At 47.4% G+C, this 20,875-nt stretch overlaps 1 protein-coding gene across 1 annotated transcript in view; it reads right to left on the reverse strand.

Annotated features, from left to right (window-relative positions):
• The window catches only part of LOC139275521 (putative Polycomb group protein ASXL3), a 529,548-nt gene that overhangs the window by 19,719 nt on the left and 488,954 nt on the right, over positions 1–20,875 (reverse strand). The window contains exon 9 of the mRNA XM_070892694.1: positions 14,962–15,058. Within this exon, the coding sequence (XP_070748795.1) occupies positions 14,962–15,058 (97 nt within the window). The remainder of the gene's footprint in view (positions 1–14,961; positions 15,059–20,875) is intronic.

The following is a 20,875-nucleotide window of genomic DNA, read 5'->3' on the forward strand; positions in this document are numbered from 1 at the left end:
GGAGGCTCCCTTTTATGTCCGAGTTACAGCTGCATGTAATGGACACACACTTGTTGAGGACTCATGACACTGCTACTCAGCAAGCCTTATTTGCTTTGCAGGCGAAGATTTCTCACAACCGTGTTGAGCAACAGGTGGTGGCGAGCATGAGCTCCAGCAGTTCCCTCACCTTGAAGAAAGGGTTCAGAGGCTAGTGGGCCCACATGTTGCCTTCCCTGTGGCCGCCGGTCGTGCCGATCCCGCTGGGGACAATATCGGTAAGTGAAGGCCTTCCTTTAATGCCATTTGTCCCTGAAAATGCCAACACCAACTGCACATTTGCTTACGATAGTGCACTAGTTGCAGGCTGCAATGCCCTACCTCACCCTAACGGGAGCCCTTGTGCCATGTTTGATTGCAAATGAGACCCCAAGTGTGAGCCAAAGCCAAGACGACAGCATTGAGGGCACTGGCAGCCGAGGCCAGGGAGAGACCGCTGATGTGAGTGGGAGGCAAAGCCATGATGACAGCCTTGAGGGCACTAGCAGCCAAAGCCATGACAAGATCCTAGAGGCCATTGGGAGCGAAAGCCATGATGATACCCTAGAGGCCACTCCATCTATTGATGTCCTGTCCGATGAGGCCGAGGAAAAGGGGGACACTGCTGCCAGCACCGCGTCTCTGCTTCCTACACTTGCACGCCCCAACTCAGATACTGGGAGTATGCGGTCGGGAATGTTAGATTTAGCAGAGGGGTCTACACTGGATGCACAGGGGTCTAGCGGGCTGCAGCATGGTGAAGAACAAGGCAAACTCAGGTGCGATCTCACCAGTGGGCGAGGTCGCATATGAGTTTTGCTGAAGAGGACTCAGACGAGCCCATCGAAGTTGGGGCTTATGAAAGAAGGGTGGAGGCCATGCATTCCCAGATGTTGGGGGAAATGGCAAGGGTGCGGGAGAGCCTGTCGCAAGTGGTCAGGAGTGTGGAGGAGTCCATATCCCACATTGTGGACAGTTCTGCGCACATCATGGAGCCCATCATTGCCAGTGTGCAGACGATGGTGGATGCCCAGAGTGTCAGTGCGGATCCAGCTGTGATGCCGCTTGCCATTGCCAATGTTGTAGCTGCCATTATAGCACAGGCGCAAGGGAGCTAACATCTCAGTGCTGCATTGGATAGGATGGACGCGGCCCTGGAAGCTTAGAATGCTCTTATGTGCTCTGGCCAATCGGCCACGGAGCGTCTTACTGGTGTTGTCTCTGGTGGCATTGAGACTGTGTCTGCTCTCAAGCAGTCTCAGCTGGATGTCACGCGCAAGCTGACCGTTGCCATCATGGCTGGGTCCACCACGGTCCACGGGGGACCTTCCGGTATCACACCACACCACCGACCTGTGCTCCCTCAGATTGGTGGCGATGGTGAGGTGTTGCCCCGGGGAGTGGCGCAGGCTCCTCAGACCAAGATGATAATGATGTGGTCTCTCAGGATCACAGCAGTCCTGAGCCCAGACCTGTCACTCCGATAATGCCGACAAGCATGGACTCGCCCGAGTCACGTTCGACTGAACGCACGAGGGGGATGTGGCCCAGTCTGCCGCCGGTCCTTCCAGGGCCAGAGCTGGACGAGGGCATCCTAGAAGGACATCTGTAGTTTTCACATCTAAAACACAGCAGCCTTCCCAGACCCATGATGCAGCCACAGGGGAGACACTGCGGCGTAGTTCGAGAATAGACTTGTGTAAGAGGGGTTATAAGGAGATGCACAAGGGTGATAAATGATTATGTGTATGTTTTTTCCACCTTTATTTCTCATGCAATAAACCCTTGTTCTGTGTTCCCATACCTGTGCAGTTCTCTCATTTCACTGTGGGTAATGATGTGTGAAAGTGTTCATTGGGTTGGCCATGGAGATGCAAAGATGAAGAGTGAAGTGGGCATGAACTCATCGGAAACGAGCAGCAATGAGACGGTTCTGCACTTCCTTTGCAGTGTTTGGATGGTGACGCCGCCTCCTGCGTGGCCGGCAACCCACATCCTGGTCCTCCTCCGGCGCCTCCTCCTCCTCGTATGTGCCGTGCTCCTGTGCTTCCTCCTCCTGGTCCTCCACCTCAGGTGGTACTGCTGGCTCATCCTCCAATGGTTGTGGCCTGATGATTGTCAGGTTGTGAAGCATACAGCAGATGACCACGAATAGGGAGACCTGCTCAGTCGAGTACTGCAACAATCCACCAGAGCGATCCAGGCAACGGAACCTCTCCTTAAGGATCCCGATGCACTGCTCAATTAAGCACCTGGTGGCTGAATGACAGTCATTGTAGGCTTGCTGCGCAGCAGTCCTGGGGATGCAAAGGGCAGTCAGCTGCCAAGTGCACAGTGGGTAACCCTTGTCTCCAAGAAGAGCCAGCTGCAATCTTGGTTTGAGCCAGCAAACATGCCGGGCACACCGGTCTGGCGCAGGATGAAAGCATCGTGGCTGCTGCCAGGATACCGGGCATCAACTGCCATGATTTTGCAGTTGTGGTCGCACACCAGCTGCACGTTGAAGGAGTGGAATCCCTTGCGGTTTCTGAACATCTCGGGATTGTTCTGTGGCACCCTCAATGCGACGTGGGTGCAATCTATGGTGCCCTGAACCCTGGGGAAACCAACAATTCGCACAAATCCGGTCTACCGCTCCAATTGCTTCTCCCTGCTCATCGGGAAGGAAATGTAGTTGCTCCTTCTCTGACAGAGAGTATCTGTAACTTGACTTGACTGATGGAGCGATGCGCGGCGAACTGATATGCCTGCTGTAGCAGATTGGTAAGAGCCAGTGGCATAGAAATTGAGTGCTATGGTCACTTTGCGATGCTCAGAGCTGTCCTCGGCCTTGTCTGAGGTTGGAGGATTGGCTGCAGGAGATTGCACAGCTCCCGGACGATGTCCTTCAGACAGCAGGTCCCTCCTGGGCCACCTTTCTGAGTTGAGGTCTGTCGCCATTTCTACGGCCTTCTGCATGATGGGCATCCATGTGTGCTACGTCCCTTGTCCGCTGCCTCTGGAGCCATTGGAGATAGCGCTGTCTTCGCCTGCGTGCCTCCCTGCTGCGCACAATATGCAGGAGGTGTTCCGCTGCCAGCACTGAGCCCATTGCCTCCGCAAGCACAACGTCCACAATGAGGCCTCTGTGTTGTACAGATTGAGGACCCTAGCCCACTAGTACTCAATGCTGCTCTGAGCAAGGCAACTGACAAACTTGTGAGATTCCAAAAAATTCTCAGCCAAAAAAATGGAGATGCACGGAACACGCCTTTAAAGTCCATTGGCGGTCTTGAGCCGGCACTGTGCACTGATCCAACAAACTGTCGGCGGCACCAACAAGTGGCCGGAAGACTTTTTGACCTGAATTTTCCTTCCAGGATGGAGCCGCCGCGCTCTGATGTCGTTAAGGACGGATCTGCAGGAGTGGGGCAGAAGTGGGGCGGAAGTAGGGGGAGTAGGGCGGAAGTGGGGGGAGCGGGGCGGATCCTCATACTGCAGCAAAAAGCCCTGAGGGCAATTCCGCATACATCGGCCACTCCGCCGCAAGTCAGCGGCCATTCCGCGCCGCCCCATGGTTGCTGCTTTCCGGCGGCCATAGGCCTTATCAGAATGCCAAATTTCAGCCCCCATATCTTAATACCTTGGTTAGCAAAAATCTACTGATCTCAGGTTTAAAATTATCAATTGGGTTAGCATCTTTTTGTGGGGGAGAGTTCCACACTTCTACCACTTCTGTGAAGTGGGTCAAAGGGAGCTAGTAGAGAAAATATGTCGGCAATTTTCTGAGAAGTGCATAAACAATAGGGCAGTAACAGTAGGGGATTTCAACCACCCTAATATTAACTGAGATAGAATTAGTGTAAAAGGAGTAGAGGGCACACAATTTCCAAAATGCACTCAGGAGAACTTTTTTAGCGAGTACGTAACAAGCCCAACAAGAGAGGGGGCAGTTCTGGACTTAGGTTTAGGGAATGTAACTGGGAAGGTGGCAGGGGCATCAGTGCGAGAGCATTTTGGTGGTAGTAATCATAATTCAGTTAGATTTAGCATAGTTATGGAAAAGGACAAAGATAGACGAGGTATAAAAGTTCTCGATTTAGAAAAGGTAATTTTTACTAAGCCCGAGATGTGATTTAGCAAAAGTAGACTGGAAATAGCTACCTGAAGTTAAATCAATGTCGGAGGCATTCAAAGAGGAGATACAAACATTGAAAATAGGTGCAGGAGTACGCCATTCGGCCCTTTGAGCCTGCACCACCATTCAATATGATCATGGCTGATCATGCACTTCAGTATCCCATTCCTGCTTTCTCTCCATATACCTTGATCCCTTTAGCCATAAGGGCCACATCTAACTCCCTTTTGAATATATCTAACTAAATGGTCTTAACAACTTTCTGTGGTAGAGAATTCCACATGCTCACCACTCTCTGAGTGAAGAAGTTTCTCCTCATCTCGGTCCTAAATGGCCTACCCCTTATCCTGAGACTGTGACCCCTCGTTCTGGACTTCCCCAACATCGGGAACATTCTTCCTGCATCTAACCTGTCCAATGGCGTCAGAATTTTATATGTTTCTATGAGATCCCCTCTCATTCTTCTAAATTCCAGTGAATATAAGCCGAGTCGATCCAGTCTTTCTTCATAAGTCAGTCCTGTCATCCCGGTAATCAGCCTAGTGAACCTTCGCTGCACTCCCTCTGTAGCAAGAATATCCTTCCTCAGAGTAGGAGACCAAAACTGTACACAATATTCAAGGTGCGGCCTCACCAAGGCCCTGTACAACTGCAGTAAGACCTCCCTGCTCCTATACTCAAATCCTCTCGCTTTGATGGCCAACATGCCATTTGCCTTCTTCACCGCCTGCTGTACCTGTATGCCAACTTTCAATGACTGATGTACCATGGCATCCAGGTCTCGTTGCACCTCCCCTTTTACTAATCTGTCACCATTCAGATAATAATCTGCCTTCCTGTTTTTACCACCCAAAGTGGATAACCTCACATTTATCCACATTATACCACATCTGCCAAGTATTTACCCACTCACCTAACCTGTCCAAGTCACCCTGCAGCCTCTTAGCATCCTCCTCATAGCTCGCACTGCCACCCAGCTTAGTGTCATCTGCAAACTTGGAGATATTACATTCAATTCCTTCATCTAAATCATTAATGTATATTGTAAATAGCTGGGGTCCCAGCACTGAACCTTGCGGTACCCCACTAGTCACTGCCTGCCATTCTGAAAAGGACCCATTTATTCCTACTCTTTGCTTCCTGTCTGCCAACCAGTTCTCTATCCACATCAGTACATTACCCCCAATACCATGTGCTTTAATTTTGCACACTAATCTCTTGTGTGGGGCCTTGTCAAATAAGTCTAAATACACCACATCCACTGGCTCCCCCTTGTCTACTCTACTAGTTACATCCTCAAAAAATTGTAGAAGATTTGTCAAGCATGATTTCCCTTTCATAAATCCATGCTGAGGGTCCAGAGCAAATATGTTCCCATAAAGAAAAAGGGTGGGACTCCCAAATATAGAGCCCCCTGGATGTCAAGGAGCATACCAGGGTACAGGGTAGGATAAAGAAAAAAAGGGCAGCTTTTGTCAGATACTGAGAGCTCAATACTACAGAAAACCTAGAGGAGTAGAGAAAGTGCAGGGGTGAAATTAAAAAGGAAATTGGGAAAGCAAAGAAAGGTTATGAAAAAATATTGGCAAGTACATAAAGAACAAGAGAATAACTAAGGAAGCAGTCAGGTCTATCAGGGACCAAAAATGTAAAATATGTGTGGAGGTGGAAGATGTGGGTATGATTCTTAATGAATACTTTGGGTCTGCCTTTACAGGAGAAGGACGATACAGACATTCAGAAGAATGAGAGGTGATCTTCTCGAAATGTATAAGATTATGAGGGGGCTTGACAAGGTGGATGCAGAGAGGCTGTTTCCACTGATGGGGGAGACTAGAACTAGAGGGCATGATCTTAGAATATGGGGCTGCCCATTTAAAACAGAGATGAGGAGAAATTTCTTCTCTCAGAGGGTTGTAAATCTGTGGAATTCGCTGCCTCAGAGTGCTGTGGAAGCTGGGACATTGAATAAATTTAAGACAGAAATAGACAATTTCTTAAACCATAAGGGGAAAAGGGGTTATGGGGAGCGGGCGGGGAAGTGGAGCTGAGTCCATGATCAGATCAGTCATGATCTTATTGAATGGCGGAGTAGGCTCGAGGGGCCATATGGTCTACTCCTGCTCCTATTTCTTATGTTCTTATGTTCTTATTGTAGTTAAGGAGAAGGAGTGTGAAATATTAGAAGGGATAAATATGTAGAGAGAGGAAGTATTAATAGGTTTATCATCTTTGAAAGTAGATAAATTGCCAGATGAAATGTGTCCCAGGCTGTTAAGAGAAGCAAGAGAGGAAATAGCAGAGGCTCTGACCATCATTTTCAAATCCTCTCTGGCTATAGGTGTGATTCCAGAGAACTGGAAGACAATAATGTTTCTCCATGGTTTAATAAAGGAGAAAGGGATAGACCGAGTAATACAGGCCAGCCAGCCTAACCTCGGTGGTGGGAAAATTATTAGAAAAAATTCTGAGGGACAGTATAAATCATCATTTAGAAAGTCACAGATTAATCAAGGATAGTCAGCATGGATTTGTTAAGGGAAGGTTGTGTCTGACCAACTTGATTGAATGTTTTGAGGAGGTAATGAGGAGGGTCGATGAGGGTATTGCATTTGATCCCCTACATGGACTTTAGCAAGGGCTTTGACAAGGTCCCACATGCAGGTTGGTCAAAAAAAATAAAAGCCCATGGGATACAAGAGAGAATCTCAAGTTGGATCCAAAATTGGCTCAGTGGCAGGAAGCAAAGGGTAATGGTTGATGGGTGTTTTTGTCACTGGAAAGCTTTGCCAGTTGGGTTCCACAGGTTTCAGTAATGGTCCCCAGCCTTTTGTGGTATATATCAATGATTTAGACATCAATGTAGGGGGCATGATTAAGAATTTTGCCGATGATACAAAAATTGGCCTTGTAGTTGATAGTTGTAGATTGCAGAAAGATCTCAATGGACTGTTCAGGTGGCCAGAAAAAGTGGCAAATGGAATTCAATCCGGAGAAATGTGAGGTAATGCATTTGGGGAGGGCTAACAAGGCAAGGACATAAGAAATAGGAGCAGGAGTAGGCCATTTGGCCCCTCGAGCCTGCTCCGCCTTCAATAAGATCATGGCTGATCTGAAGGGAATACACAATAAATGGTAGGATACTGCGAAATGTAAAGGATCAGAGGGTCCTTGGAGTGCATGTCCACAGATCCCTGAAGGTAACAGGACAGGTGGTTAAGAAGGCATATGGTATAATTTCCTTTTTTAGCCAAAGCATAGAATATAAGAGCAGAGAGGTTATGCTACTTAGGCCACAGCGAGAGCACTGCATACAGTTCTGGTCACCACATTACAGGAAAGGTGTGATTGCACTAGATAGGGTACAGAGGAGATTTAGGAGAATGTTGCAAAGCCTGAAGAATTTTAGCTATGAGGAATTGGATAGACTGGAGTTGTTTTCTTTGGAACAGATAGAATGGATAGGAAGCACCTACTTCCCTTAGCAGAAAGGTGAATAATCAGGGGGCATAAATTTAAAGTAATTGGTAGAAGGATTAGAGGGGAGTTGCGGAGAACTTTTTTCACCCAGAGGGCGGTGGCGATCTGGAACGCACTGCCTGAAAGGGTGGTAGAGACGGAAACCCGCACCACATTTTAAAAATAGAGTGACGGAGCCCGCTCTCTTCCCGGCTTTTTCCTACAGTGCCGAAGACCCAGAGCCCGCTCCCTTTCTGGCTTTTTTTCTAGTCTTGAAGACCCAGAGCCTGCTCTGTTCCCAGTATTTTTTCCCCAGAGCCTGTGATTTGCGAATCGATAAACCAAAAAAAACACTTAGACTGCACATACGCAACTACTTTAACTTCGTTGGCAGCAGTTGCTGCCTTTAAAAAAACATTTGGATATGCATTTGAAGTGCCATAACCTGCAAGGCTATGTATCCTGAGCTGGGAGTTAGGTATGGCTCTTATGGCTAAAGGGATCAAAGGGTATGGAGAGAAATCAGGAAAGGGATACTGAGGTGAATGATCAGCCATGATCTTATTGGATGGTGGTGCAGGCTTGAAGGACTGAATGGGCTACTCCTGCACCTATTTTCTATGTTTCTATGAAAGTGGAATTAGGCTGGATAGCTCTTTTTCGATTGGTGCAGACACGATCGGCCGATTGGCCTCCTCTGTGCCATAAATTTCTATGATTCAAAGTGTTTCCTAACTTTTCCCCTGAATGGCCTGGTTCTGATTTTAAGGTTATGTCCCCTTGTCCTCAACTCCCCAGGCAGCGGAAATAATTTCTCTCTATCGGCCCTATCAATTCCTTTCAAAATCCTTAAAATCTCAATCAAATCACCCCTTAACCTTCTATATTCCAGGGATTACAAGCTTAAAGAGATTCATGGACAACCTGTTTTAGAGCGATTCCAGGTTTAATAATGTGAATCAAGATTGGAAGTCAAGAGTGTGTTAAACGTCGCTGCACAGTGAACTTTGCCCCCACCTCCTGGCAATTATAGTCAGGAACTGGAAGCCAACCGCCTAAATTAGCACTGCATTTTTATAAGCTGCCAGTTAGAAAAAGAGACACATGGAGCAAAGAGTAGATGTTAGCACCATGGGGTGGCATTTCCTGACCTCTACCACCCAGAAGAACAAGGGCACCACCACCTTATAGTTTCCCTCCAGCTCACACACCATCTTGACTTGGAAATATGTCGCCGTTCCTTCATCGTTGCTGGGATAAAATCCTGTATCTTCCATCTTCTCAAGGGCAATTAGGGATGGGCAATAAATGCTGAGTTTGCCAGCGACGCCAAATCCCATGAATGAATAAAAAAATAAAAAAATGAAAATGACATAGTATTTACAGCACAGAAACAGGCCATTCAGATCAACAGGCCCATGTCGGTATTTATGCTCCACATAAGCCCCCTCCCACCTTTCTTCACCTAACCCCAGCAACATATGCTTCTATTCTGTGTTTATCTAGCTTCCCCTTAAATGCATCTATACTATTCGTTTCAACTACTCCTTCTGATTGCAACTTCTACATTCTAACCATTCTCTGGGTAAAGAAGTTTCTCCTGAATTCCCTATTGGATTTATTAGTAACTATCTTACATTTATGGCCTCTCGTCTGGTCTCGTCCACAATTAGAAACATCTTCGGGGAGGCGGGGGGGGGGGGGGAAATTGCCCCCTTCTTTAGGCCCGTTACAGCCTCTAATGGGGCAGTAAGGCCTTTCCGCCCGGGGTGGGGCGGGGCGGGGTTGACCCATTCGCAACTGCCCCTGAGCAGGGGGCAGAGGGAATGGATTTCCGCCGTGCCCTGTGTTTCCACTCCACCTGGCGCATTGACCCCTTACCGCCTGGTGCGCTGACCCCTTACCGCCCCGCGGGGGAAATTGCCCCACGGGTGCAGGGCCACCGCTGATTGGTACCCCCGACAGCTTTGCGCAGCGGGAAGCTGCCAGTGGCTGGGCGGTGCGGCCAACCTTAAAGGGGAGGGCGCACTGCCGCCATTTTGTTTTAATTGTTGACTCGGCAATAGCAGCCGCTGGTTCGGCCGCGCCGCCAACAGGCAACCCGGCACCCCCTCTTGCGTGCCGGGCCACTGACCCAGCCGATCACCTCCCTGGTGGCTCAGTGGGCTCTACGTCAGCCAAGTAGTGTCCCTCCCCTTTAAGCGAAGGGGAGGGATGTTGCGACGCGTCAAAGCAACGCGGCACGTCCGCGGGACGATGACAACGCCCCACTACCGATGCAAATCTGCCCCTACACTGCCTCAAAAAGTGCCCCAAAGAACTGGGAGGCGGTGTCAGAGTTAAAAAGCCGAAAATCTGGCTCTTCCCTCTGACTCCCGCCGGGCGGTAAATTTCCAGTTAATTCAAAGTGCCCTCCCCAATTTCCCATGGAGGGCAATCTTGGCCCCTTTCTCTACGTGTACCCTATCAAACTTTTTCATAATCTTAAAGACCTCTATCAGGTCTCCCCTCAGTCTTCTCGTTCCCAGAGAAAAGAGACCCAGCGTGTTCAATCTTTCCTGATAGGTATAACCTCTCAGTTCTGGTATCATTCTAGTAAATGTTTTTTACACCTTCTCCAGAGCCTCCATAATTTTTATAATATGGAGACAGAACTGTTGTGTAATGCCAGCAGTTTTCTTTTTTTGGCTGGGCCCCTGAAGTCCTGATCTCTGTCGTTCTCATCAAAGCTAGGAGAGGATCTTGCCCTCCAGCGAGCTCGCTCCTGGGCTGTACTAGCCACCAATAGCTGCTGTTTTCCACTGTGGTTGCATATTTTGCCATGTGCTAACACCTCTAGCTCACTATCTACCCTACATGGAGTGCCAATGTCTGAGCTGGTGCCTGGTAGGGATGGACTGTGTGATGGTGCATTTTCAGGAGGATTGTCCTCCTTCAAGGTATCTTGTTGTGTTGGACCATCCTACTGCTGAAAAGGACCTAGAAGAAAAAGAAAATGGAATTAGGATGGCAGATAAAAGCTTAACATTTTCAGGTGATAGTCTTGAGAATGCAAATCGAAGTTGTGAAGGTTGCTGCATATTTGTTGAGGTGAATGAATGGCTAAAAGTAATATGCAGACACCCTGCTGAGGTAAGCCACCAACCTCTCCATCCCCAATACTCATAACTCTGCCTGGGACAATAATCCCTGGGGCTTCCTGCTCTGATTGGGTGAGGGCTATGATGTTAAGTACTCCTCCCCCGGTCTTACTACTCTTCATTACATTATGCTCAGTCTTGTCTTACAGAAAGTTGGGGAGTTACTATGGGGCTTGTGCATATGGTGGATGTGTTAGTTGGAGAAGAAGCCAGATGGAGTTATACTGAATGTAAAGTCAAGCATGTGATGTGAAGTGAAAAAGGAGTGGTGGGATGAGTTGGTGGTTCTGCAAATGATAGAATGTGAGACGAGAATGGTGTTAGTATGTGGTGTGAAGAGAGGAAAGGAAGAGATGAGTGTGTTTGCAATCAGAAAGAGAGATGTTGCAGTGTGATTATATGTTGAAGGATGCGATGGCAGGGAGGAAATTGTTGTGAGAGGTAGGGGAGAGGATGAATAAGTGTTGACAGTGGTGTTGAGAGAGATGGAGAGATGAAGAGCTGTACTTGCCCTTGCTGCTCTTGTGAGGTAATTGAATCTCTTTCTCCATTGCACACAGGTCCTGGAAGGGATGCTGGTGGCACTGATCCTGAGCCCCTCTGTCAGGGCCTGTTTGACAGTGGCCTTGGGGATGCTCCTGTAGGTGCTGGGAAAGAGTAAACCCCTCCTGGATCGCATTTTCTCCACTAGGATGTCCAGGGATGCATTTGAAAGCGAGACTCACCAGTCTCCTGGAAATGTGCTCCACAGTTGTTGAAAGATAAATACAGGCAAGGGAGGGAACCTTGCTTTGAGAGATGATTCACTATTTTAAGTAGCCATCAGCAGTCACGCTGGAATGCATTTGTGATGTGAGCGGGCTGGCCCAATCGCCATGTGATTGACAGGCAAGCCTGTTAATCTTATTACAATGAGGACCAGGAGTTAAAATGGCACGACTTCATGCCAAAAATGCCATGCCCAATCTGCTCTCTGCCCCCAGGTTAAAACTGTCCATTGTCACTACCATAGGTGCCATCAGATGTTTTCTGAGAGTTGCAGTTACAGGTGTGTTCATTGCTTGTCCTTGAAGAAGTTATATATTATAGCAATTACTGCTAAAATTCAGCTTTAAAAAAATAATCTTTTTTCTCAAAGAAACTTTCTTGTGCATGTCCAACAATTGTCTTTTGTGAAGGATTATTTTCCTCATGCTTAGTTACAGAAGCTTTTTTGAGATTGAGAGATTATGCTGTGAACACATTAAATGGCTTTGTGCAGGCATTTCGGTTATGGCACTTGCAGAATTGCTGGGGTGTGAAAATAAAATAAGGAGTGAATTGGAATAGTGATGAGTTTTGCTTAATTTGAAGAATTACACAGAGATCCCTATGTTTGGGATTTTACCACAGTGCACTCTTATGACGTATGATGCAGATAGTTTGCTTGTTTGTGGTGAGTTGCAATGCCTGGTTAGGTTCTGTAACTTTGAGAGTAGTTTTCAGTTTGTTTGCAGAAGGAGGTCCCATTGTTACTGTGCAAGAATTTGGGAATGAGCCCAGATTGTCTGTAGAGTGGTCAACATCCACAGCAAAATGCGAAGAGTGACATTGATAATCATTCAGAGAATACTGGACCAAGAGCTAGCTCTGTCGAGCCCGTGTGGTGGCTGATGTGCAACGGCCACCACACGTTAAAAAAATCCATGCACAGGCATCTTCCACCCCCTCAATTGGGGTTCAGGACCTGGAATATTAGGTCCTTCATTGAAACACCTGTGAACTCATCCTTTTTTGGCGTGGAAGCAAGCCATCCTCATTTTGAGGGATTGCCTATGATGATGATGATAAATGGATTGGGAACTTTAGACCGTCAGTCAGGTCCACCTGAGAGCACAAAATTCTGTTCCCATTCCTACAAACCGTGTTTAGGTTCATTTTATTTTATTTTTAAAATGATTGCAATGTGCAATGGTTTTGACAGAGCATAATGCATTTGAATGATATTCCTCTGTCTCTATTTTAATGAAGGGTATTAACCATGTATTTTAAATAGGTAAACACCTCCGTTAAATAAAAGACTGAGGAATGTCATACAAGCGTGTTAAGCATTCACCTGCTATTATCAGCTATGCTCATTTCTAACTACATGTTTGAAATGCACAGCTGGTTGCTCAGCATCTAAGGGCTCAATTTTCCCCAGTACTTGTGCCTTTTTTTGGTGTAGGCTACTTTTTCTGGCCGAACTTAAAAATCCCCAGTTTCCCCAATCAATTTGCACCAGTGTAACTCAATTAGTTACGTTTTTTTTAGCTAAGTTTTTTTTCTCAAAAGGGGGCATTACCAGCCATTTACGCCAATTCTGGCCATTTAGGCAACTTTGGCCAGCTAATAGTTACTCCATTTCTAGTTAGGCCAGTGTATGTGGCCTCTTGAGAAAACCCTTGCAGAGAGTTAAAGAAATCGGCGCAGGTAAGGAAATCGGCGCAGATAAGTGCAGCAGATGCCCGGACAGCAGCAGCAGGAAAGGTAAGAGAGAGGGGATAAGAGAGGTGGGGGAGGAAGAGAGAGGTGGGGGGGGGGGGGAGAGGGGGTGTGGGGAAGCCTTTCGGGTGTAGTTAGGTGCAGGGACCAAGAGGGAGGAGACCACTTGGCCTGGGCTAGGGACGGGGGAGCAGACAGGGAGGATACTCGGCCAGGGCTAGGGGCGGGAGAACGCACCGGCAAATCCTTGGGCCAGGGCCAGGGAACGGACCGGGAGACCACTCGGCCAGGGCTAGGGGCGGGAGAGCGTACCAGCAAGCCCTTTGGCCAGATACAGAGATTGAGAGAGAGATCGGAGAATCGAAATGGTGGGGAACGAGAATGGAACTTGACCGGCAAGCCCTTCCGGAAGGGTTGGAAGTAAGTTGCTATTATGTGTTTTTCAATTCTTTTAATGTGTTAGGAGCTGGCTGTATGCTTCACTTTGCAGCCTCAGCTCGCATTGTGTTACCACTGCAGCCCGATCTTTTTGGCGCAGATCAAGGCTCCACCCCCAAAACTAAAGGTCGGGTTACGCCAGGCCAAAATGAAGAAATCTAACGGGGAAACTTTAGAATATTCTTTTTTGGCCAACTTGGGCCCAAAAAAATCAGGCGTAACTCTTCAAGTACTCAAAAAAAATGCTTCGGGGAAAATTGGGCCCATAAAGAGGAAAACTGGGTTTTGGTTTGGATGTGACGTGGCTGTAGGGTTTTGTTTCTGTGATATTGACTCATCCTTATCCCTCTTGAAACCACTTGACGTATATATTTTTTGTTTAAAATAGTTATATCAGTGAACTTTCAATTCATCTAATTACTGCGCCTGCCTCTGGGCTACCACAGGGTCAAATACCAGTTTGGATGCACTGCTGCTTAGGAGTATTAAAGATTTCAGTTTATAAATTAACATGATGTATCTGGGGTCATATTTAAAATATTTGTAACCCTTTCAAGAGAAATTATTTTTGGCTTAAAACACAAAATTACATACACTCTAAAATGTCAGAAGATGCATTAAATAATGTGTCAGAATTAACATTAGAACACCCCCTCCCCTCCAAAAGAAAATAAATCTCATGTTTCAGCACTCATATTTCCTTCAATAAGTTCTAAATCCATAATTGTGTACTTTAGTTTTTTTTCCCCTACTACAAAAATGAATGAATGTTATGTGTACCTGAAGTTTAAGTTATGACAAGCCCAAAGGTAGCGATTTGTGAGTGTGGGAAAGATTTCCTTTACACTGCTATCATTATGGGTTGGAAACCTAGCTGAGACAATGTTCAAATTGACAGCATGATGTGCTTGTGAACAGTCTTCAATAAACTGCTTAGTGGACTATAATGCAGATTTTTAAATTGACATTCACATTAACTTTTACTGAACAGGAGTGCCTAAAATTCAATGGCAATTGCACACTGTGTGCATTACTTGAAAGTACTGTGAATATGAGCTCTGCCTATGAGGCCAGTAAGCAGGGGTTCTCTTGCACTCACCCTGCTGTCTGGCTGCCTGGCTGCTAGCTAGAGGGTGACGAAAGCTACAGTAACAATGCTATGAATGCCCAAATAGTTTTACTATTCAAAGGAAGGAATGTTGAGGAAGACATAGAAACATGCACACGGTCTAGACAATATGTAATGATTCCCAATTTAAGAAAAGCATGCATTCAAAATTCTGTTTGTATAACAAAGAATTAGATGTATTGATGAATTAATTATACCTTCTGCTAATCGTTCCTTCCAACCTTGTGCCGCGTAAGCAAAGAATTCATTATTCAGGGCTGAAGCGCTGAGGCGAGAAATCCCATCACACCCAACCTGAAAACAAGGCATTCGCAGCATGAGAGATAGAATAAACCTTATATTATAGAAATATGTTGCTCCCATCAGTTATGAACAAAAGTTTCTAATTTTCTGCATACTTTATGCAGCAAACAGCCATGATTGATTAAACTGTTTGGCATAGAGATTGTAGCCAGTGAATTTGCCTCAGGTACAAATCGATATTGAACACTACCCCACAAAAATAATCTGAACATAAAAACAGAGAATGCTGAAAAACCCAGCGGGTCAGGCAGAATCTGTGGAGAGAAAAACAGAGTTAGCATTTCGGTTCGACGACCCTTCGTCAGAACTGCCAAATATTCGAAAAGAGCACATTCTTAAGCACTGAAAGGGGGAGGGGAAGAAAGAACAAACGGGAAGGTCTGTGATAGGGTGGAAGGCAGGAGAGATTAGAGAGACATAAGGGACGATGGTCGAATTGAAATGGTAATGTCAGAAGTCAGAAAAAGGTTAATCTGGATAGGATATGAATGGCATAGTAATTACCAGCTGCCATTATAACAAAGAGAAAAAAAAGGAGAGAGAAGAAAGAAAAAAAACATAAGATGGGTGGGGGGATGGGAAAGAGAGGCAAAGGTGGCCAGAGGTTATGCTGTGAAATTGTTGAACTTGATGTTGAGTCTAGAAGGCTATAAAGTGCCTAAACGAAAGATGAGGTGCTATTTCTTGAGCTTGCGCTGAACTTCATTGGAACAGTGGAGGAGTTTGAGAACAGAGATTTCAGAGTCGGAGTGGAATGGAGAATTAAAATGACAGGTAACCGGAAGCTCAGGGTCACAACGGAGGACTGAACGTTGCTCAGCAAAGAGGTCATCCAATCTACGCTTGTTCTCTGCAATGTAGAGGAGACCACATCGTGAGCAGCGAATACAGTATATTAATTTGAAAGAAATACAAGTAAATCGCTGCTTCACCTGGAAAGAGTATTTGGGGCCCTGGATAGTAGACAGTGTAATGTATTCAACTGTCATTATAACCCATGTATAAACGGACCTAAGTTGTACACCGTGAGAACATTGACCACTAGCTGGTGAACTTGTGGGACACACTTCTAATCTGGACTTCCAGGTATAAAAGGGGAAGCTCCACCCACCTTCATCACTTCAGTGCTGGAATAAAGGTTACTGGCCATAGAGTGACCTTCTCTCAAGTATGGGCCTCGTGAGCATTTATACTACATAGTAAGGACATATCATTGGCGACGAGAAACTGGGATTTAAACCACGCGAGCATGGCCACTAGCAGCACAGATGAGAGGTATTGTGTTGGTGATGATTGGGACGATTTTATTGAGAGACTACAGCAAAGTTTTGTCACTAAGGAATGGCTGCGACAGGATTCGGCCGACAAACGCAGGGCTCATCTCCTGACGGTTTGTGGATCCAGGACGTACTCCCTGATGAAGGACCTTCTAGTGCCAGAGAAGCCGGCGGACAAAACTTTTGAAGAGCTCAGTAAGTTGATCGGGGAACACTTTAAACCAGCGAGCAGCATGCACATGGCAAGACACCGGTTTTACACTCACCACCGGCAAGAAGGGCAAAGCGTTCCAGACTTCGTGGCAGATCTCCGGCGACTGGCGAGCCTATGTAAGTTCCCAGATGCATGCAGAATGGAGGTGCTGCGAGACTTTTTTATTGAGGGCATCGGGCATGCTGGGGTTTTCAGGAAACTGATTGAAACCAAAGACTTGACCCTGGAAACGGCGGCTTTGATGGCCCAGACATTTATCTCAGGGGAGGAAGAGACCAGAATGATGTTTGACAAAAATATTGGTTTAAATGCAGCAAATGGACAGGGAGTCAACATTGTTAACGCGGCACACAGTTCTCCAGGCAGACAGGGGCAATCGGACATGCCCGAGCATGTAGTCGAACCCAAAGGGGGAATTCAACAGAGACAATGGTTGGCTGTACGGCGATTCATGCCATCGCAAGGGACAATGCTGCCAGTAATGGGGCCATCAACTCCGGTCAATGGTGCGCTTAAGGACAGTTACAGAGACAGTCAGAGACGATCGACTGGTAATGGACCTTTTGTTTCCAACAATGGCTCATGTTGGAGATGTGGAGGCAAACAAACAGCCAGAGCTTGCAGGTATCAGCAATACACCTGCAGAAATTGCAACGTCAGCGGTCACTTGGCGCGTATGTGCAGGAAGCCTGCAGCCAGGTTGATGTACAAGGAGGACTGGCCCGATGTAAGCCCTACAAGGCCAAATGAACACTGGGGGAAATCGCTGGAAGCTGAAGTTCAGCGAGTTCATGTGGAGCACATATACAGTTCATACACCAGGAAACCACCGATAATGATGAAAGTGCTCCTCAATGGCATCCCAGTATTAATGGAGCTAGACATGGAGGCCAGCCAGTCCCTGATGAGTATCAAACAGTTCGACAAGTTGTGGGCATCCAAGGCTAGGAGGCCAAAATTAATGCCGATTGACGCACAGCTACGGACATATACAAAGGAGATCATTCCGGTGCTAGGCAGCGCCACGGTAGTCGTGACCCACAAAGATTCGGAGAACAGGTTGCCACTCTGGATTGTCCCGGGGGATGGTCCCGCTCTACTGGGGAGGACTTGGCTTGCTGTCATGAACTGGAAATGGGACGGTGTCAATGCAATTTCTTCTGTGGAGCGAATATCATGCTCACAGGTCCTGAACAAATTTGACTCATTATTTCAACCCGGCATTGGCACTTTCATAGGGAGCAAGGTAGTGATTCACATAAACCCGGACGCCAGGCCAGTACACCACAAGGCCAGAGCATTGCCGTACGTGATGCGGGAAAAGATAGAAGGCGAATTGGACCGCCTGCTGAGGGAAGGCATCATCTCGCCAGTCGAATTCAGTGACTGGGCGAGCCCGATTGTGCCTCAAGGCGTATGGGTTGGTCAGGATCTGTGGTGATTAAAAGGCCACCATCAATCGGGTGTCACTCCAAGACCAGTACCTGCGACCAAGGACCTCTTTGCGACGTTATCCTGTGGCAAACTTTTTTCAAAATTGGACCTGACCTCAGCTTACATGACCCAGGAGCTGGCGAGTGAGTCGAAGAAGCTGACCACCATCACGATACACAAAGGATTGTTTGAGTACAACAGATGTCCGTTCAGGATTTGCTCGGCTGCCGCGATCTTTCAACGAAATATGGAAAGCCTTCTCAAGTCAATTCCAAGGACGGTGGTTTTTCAAGACGACATCCTCATCACGGGTTGTGATACTGAAGAACACCTCCACAACCTGGAGCAGGTGCTACGCAGACTGGACCGGGTAGGGCTGCGACTGAAAAAAGCGAAGTGCGTCTTCTTAGCTCCAGGGGTAGAATTCCTGGGGATGAGGGTAGCAGCAGTCAGGAGCAGACCTACTGAGTCCAAAACGGAAGCGATCCAGAGAGCATCCAGACCCCGTAACACGACAGAGCTGCGTTCGTTCCTGGGGCTCCTGAACTATTTTGGTAACTTTCTTCCCAAATTGAGCATGCTGTTAGAGCCGCTACACGTGCTCCTATGCAAAGGTCGCAAATGGGTCTGGTGGACAGCCAGGAATGGGCTTTTAATAGAGCACGCAATTTGTTTTGCTCCAACAATCTGTTAACGCTATATGACCCATGTAAGAAACTTGTTTTAACGTGCAATGCATCATCCTATGGGGTCGGGTATGTGCTGCAGCATATTAATGCCAAGGGTCAGTTACAGCCGGTAGCTTATGCCTCCAGAAGTCTGTCCCAGGCAGAAAGGGGCTACGGGATGGTAGAAAAGGAAGCGCTTGCATGTGTATATGCAGTAAAAAAAAATGCACCAGTACCTGTTTGGCAGGAAATTTGAGCTGGAGACAGATCACAAACCCCTAACGTCCTTTTGGCCGACAACAAGGCCATAAATGCAAATGCATCGGCCCGCATACAGAGGTGGGCACTCACGTTAGCTACCTATGACTATACAATTTGGCACAGAACGGGCACTGAAAACTGCGCCGATTCACTCAACAGGCTCCGAAGAGCCACCACCGAGAGGGCAACCGAGCATGCTGCTGAGATGGTCATGGCTGTTGAAGCTTTTGAAAGCGAAGGCTCACCCGTGACAGCCCGTCAGATCAAAGACGAACAGAGACCTGCTACTGTCTTTAGTCAAGAAATGTGTCCTGATTGGGGACTGGGCAGCCACGTACGGGGCATGCCCTGAGGAATTCAAACCATTTCACAGGTGCAAGGATGAACTCTCGATTCAGGCCGATTGCCTACTGTGGGGAAACCGAGTATTCATGCCCCAGATGGGCAGAGAGATGTTCATCAGAGAACTCCACAATGAGCACCACGGCATTGTCAAGATGAAGGCAATTGCCAGGTCACACGTTTGGTGGCCAGGGATAGATGCAGATCTGGAACTTTGTGTTCGCAGGTGCAACACGTGTGCCCAGCTGGGCAATGCGCCCAGGGAAGCCCCCTTAGCCCCTGATCCTGGCCCGCCAAGCCATGGTCACGCATCCATGTGGACTACGCAGGTCCTTTCATGGAAAAAATATTTTTGGTTGTAGTAGACGCCTACTCCAAATGGATCGAGTGTGACATCTTAAATTCAAGCACATCCTCTGCCACGGTAGAAAGTCTACGGGCAATGTTCGCCGCCCATGGTGAACCGGATGTCTTGGTCAGCGACAATGGCCCGTGCTTTACAAGCATTGAATTCCAGGACTTCATGGCAAGAAATGGTATCAACCATGTCAGAACGGCACCGTTCAAGCCGGCCTCAAACGGCCAGCTGGATAAGCAGTGCAGATAATCAAACAGGGAATGCTCAGAATCCAAGGGAGTTCCCTACAAAGCCGCTTATCACGCCTCCTGTTGGCCAATAGATCCCGACCACACTCACTCACGGGGGTCCCATCCACAGAGCTGCTAATGAAAAGGACGCTCAAAACCATGTTATCCCTTATACACCCCACCATGAAAGAAATTGTAGAGAGCAGGCGCCAGTCACAATGTGACTACCATGACGGGAATGCGAGGGCGCGATGTATTGATGTCAATGACTCTGTCTTTGTTCTCAACTACGCTGCAGGGCCTAAATGGCTCGCAGGCACTGTGATTGCCAAAGAGGGGAATAGGATTCTGGTAGTTAAACTTACCAATGGACAAGTCTGCCGCAAACACGTGGATCAAACAAAAAGGAGGTTCAGCAACCGCAGGGAAGAAGCAGGGGAAGAACACGATGTCGAGTTCACTCCTCCACAGGTGATCGAACACCGGAGAGCCCAGTCACTGTGGGCAGACCGGACAGGCCTGAGACACTCAAGCCAGCGCCCAACAACCGGAACCCCAAGTCAGGCGCTCTACAAGGGAGCGTAAACCACAAGAGAGACTTAAACTGTGATCCCAATAAGACTTTGGGGGGGAGGTGATGTCATGTATTTAACTGTCATTGTAACCCATGTATAAACTGACCTAAGTTGTACACCATGAGAACATTGACCACTAGGTGGTGAACTTGTGGGAGACACTCCTAACCTGGACTTTCAGGTATAAAAGGGGAAGCTCCACCCACCTTTATCACTTCAGTGCTGGCTAATAAAGGTTACTGGTCACAGATTGACCTTCTCTCAAGTTTGGGCCTCGTGTGCATTTATACTGTATAGTAAGGACATATTACTAACATTGTCTGCGTATGACTATGTAATCTGCTACCGACCAGGCACTGAGAACTACGCTGATGCCCTTAGTAGGCTACCATTGCCCACCACCGGGGTGGAAATTGCATAACTCGCAGACTTGCTTCTGGTAATGGATG

Source organism: Pristiophorus japonicus, chromosome 1 (assembly GCF_044704955.1).
Source record: "Pristiophorus japonicus isolate sPriJap1 chromosome 1, sPriJap1.hap1, whole genome shotgun sequence".
Classification (NCBI taxonomy): Eukaryota; Metazoa; Chordata; class Chondrichthyes; family Pristiophoridae; genus Pristiophorus; species Pristiophorus japonicus.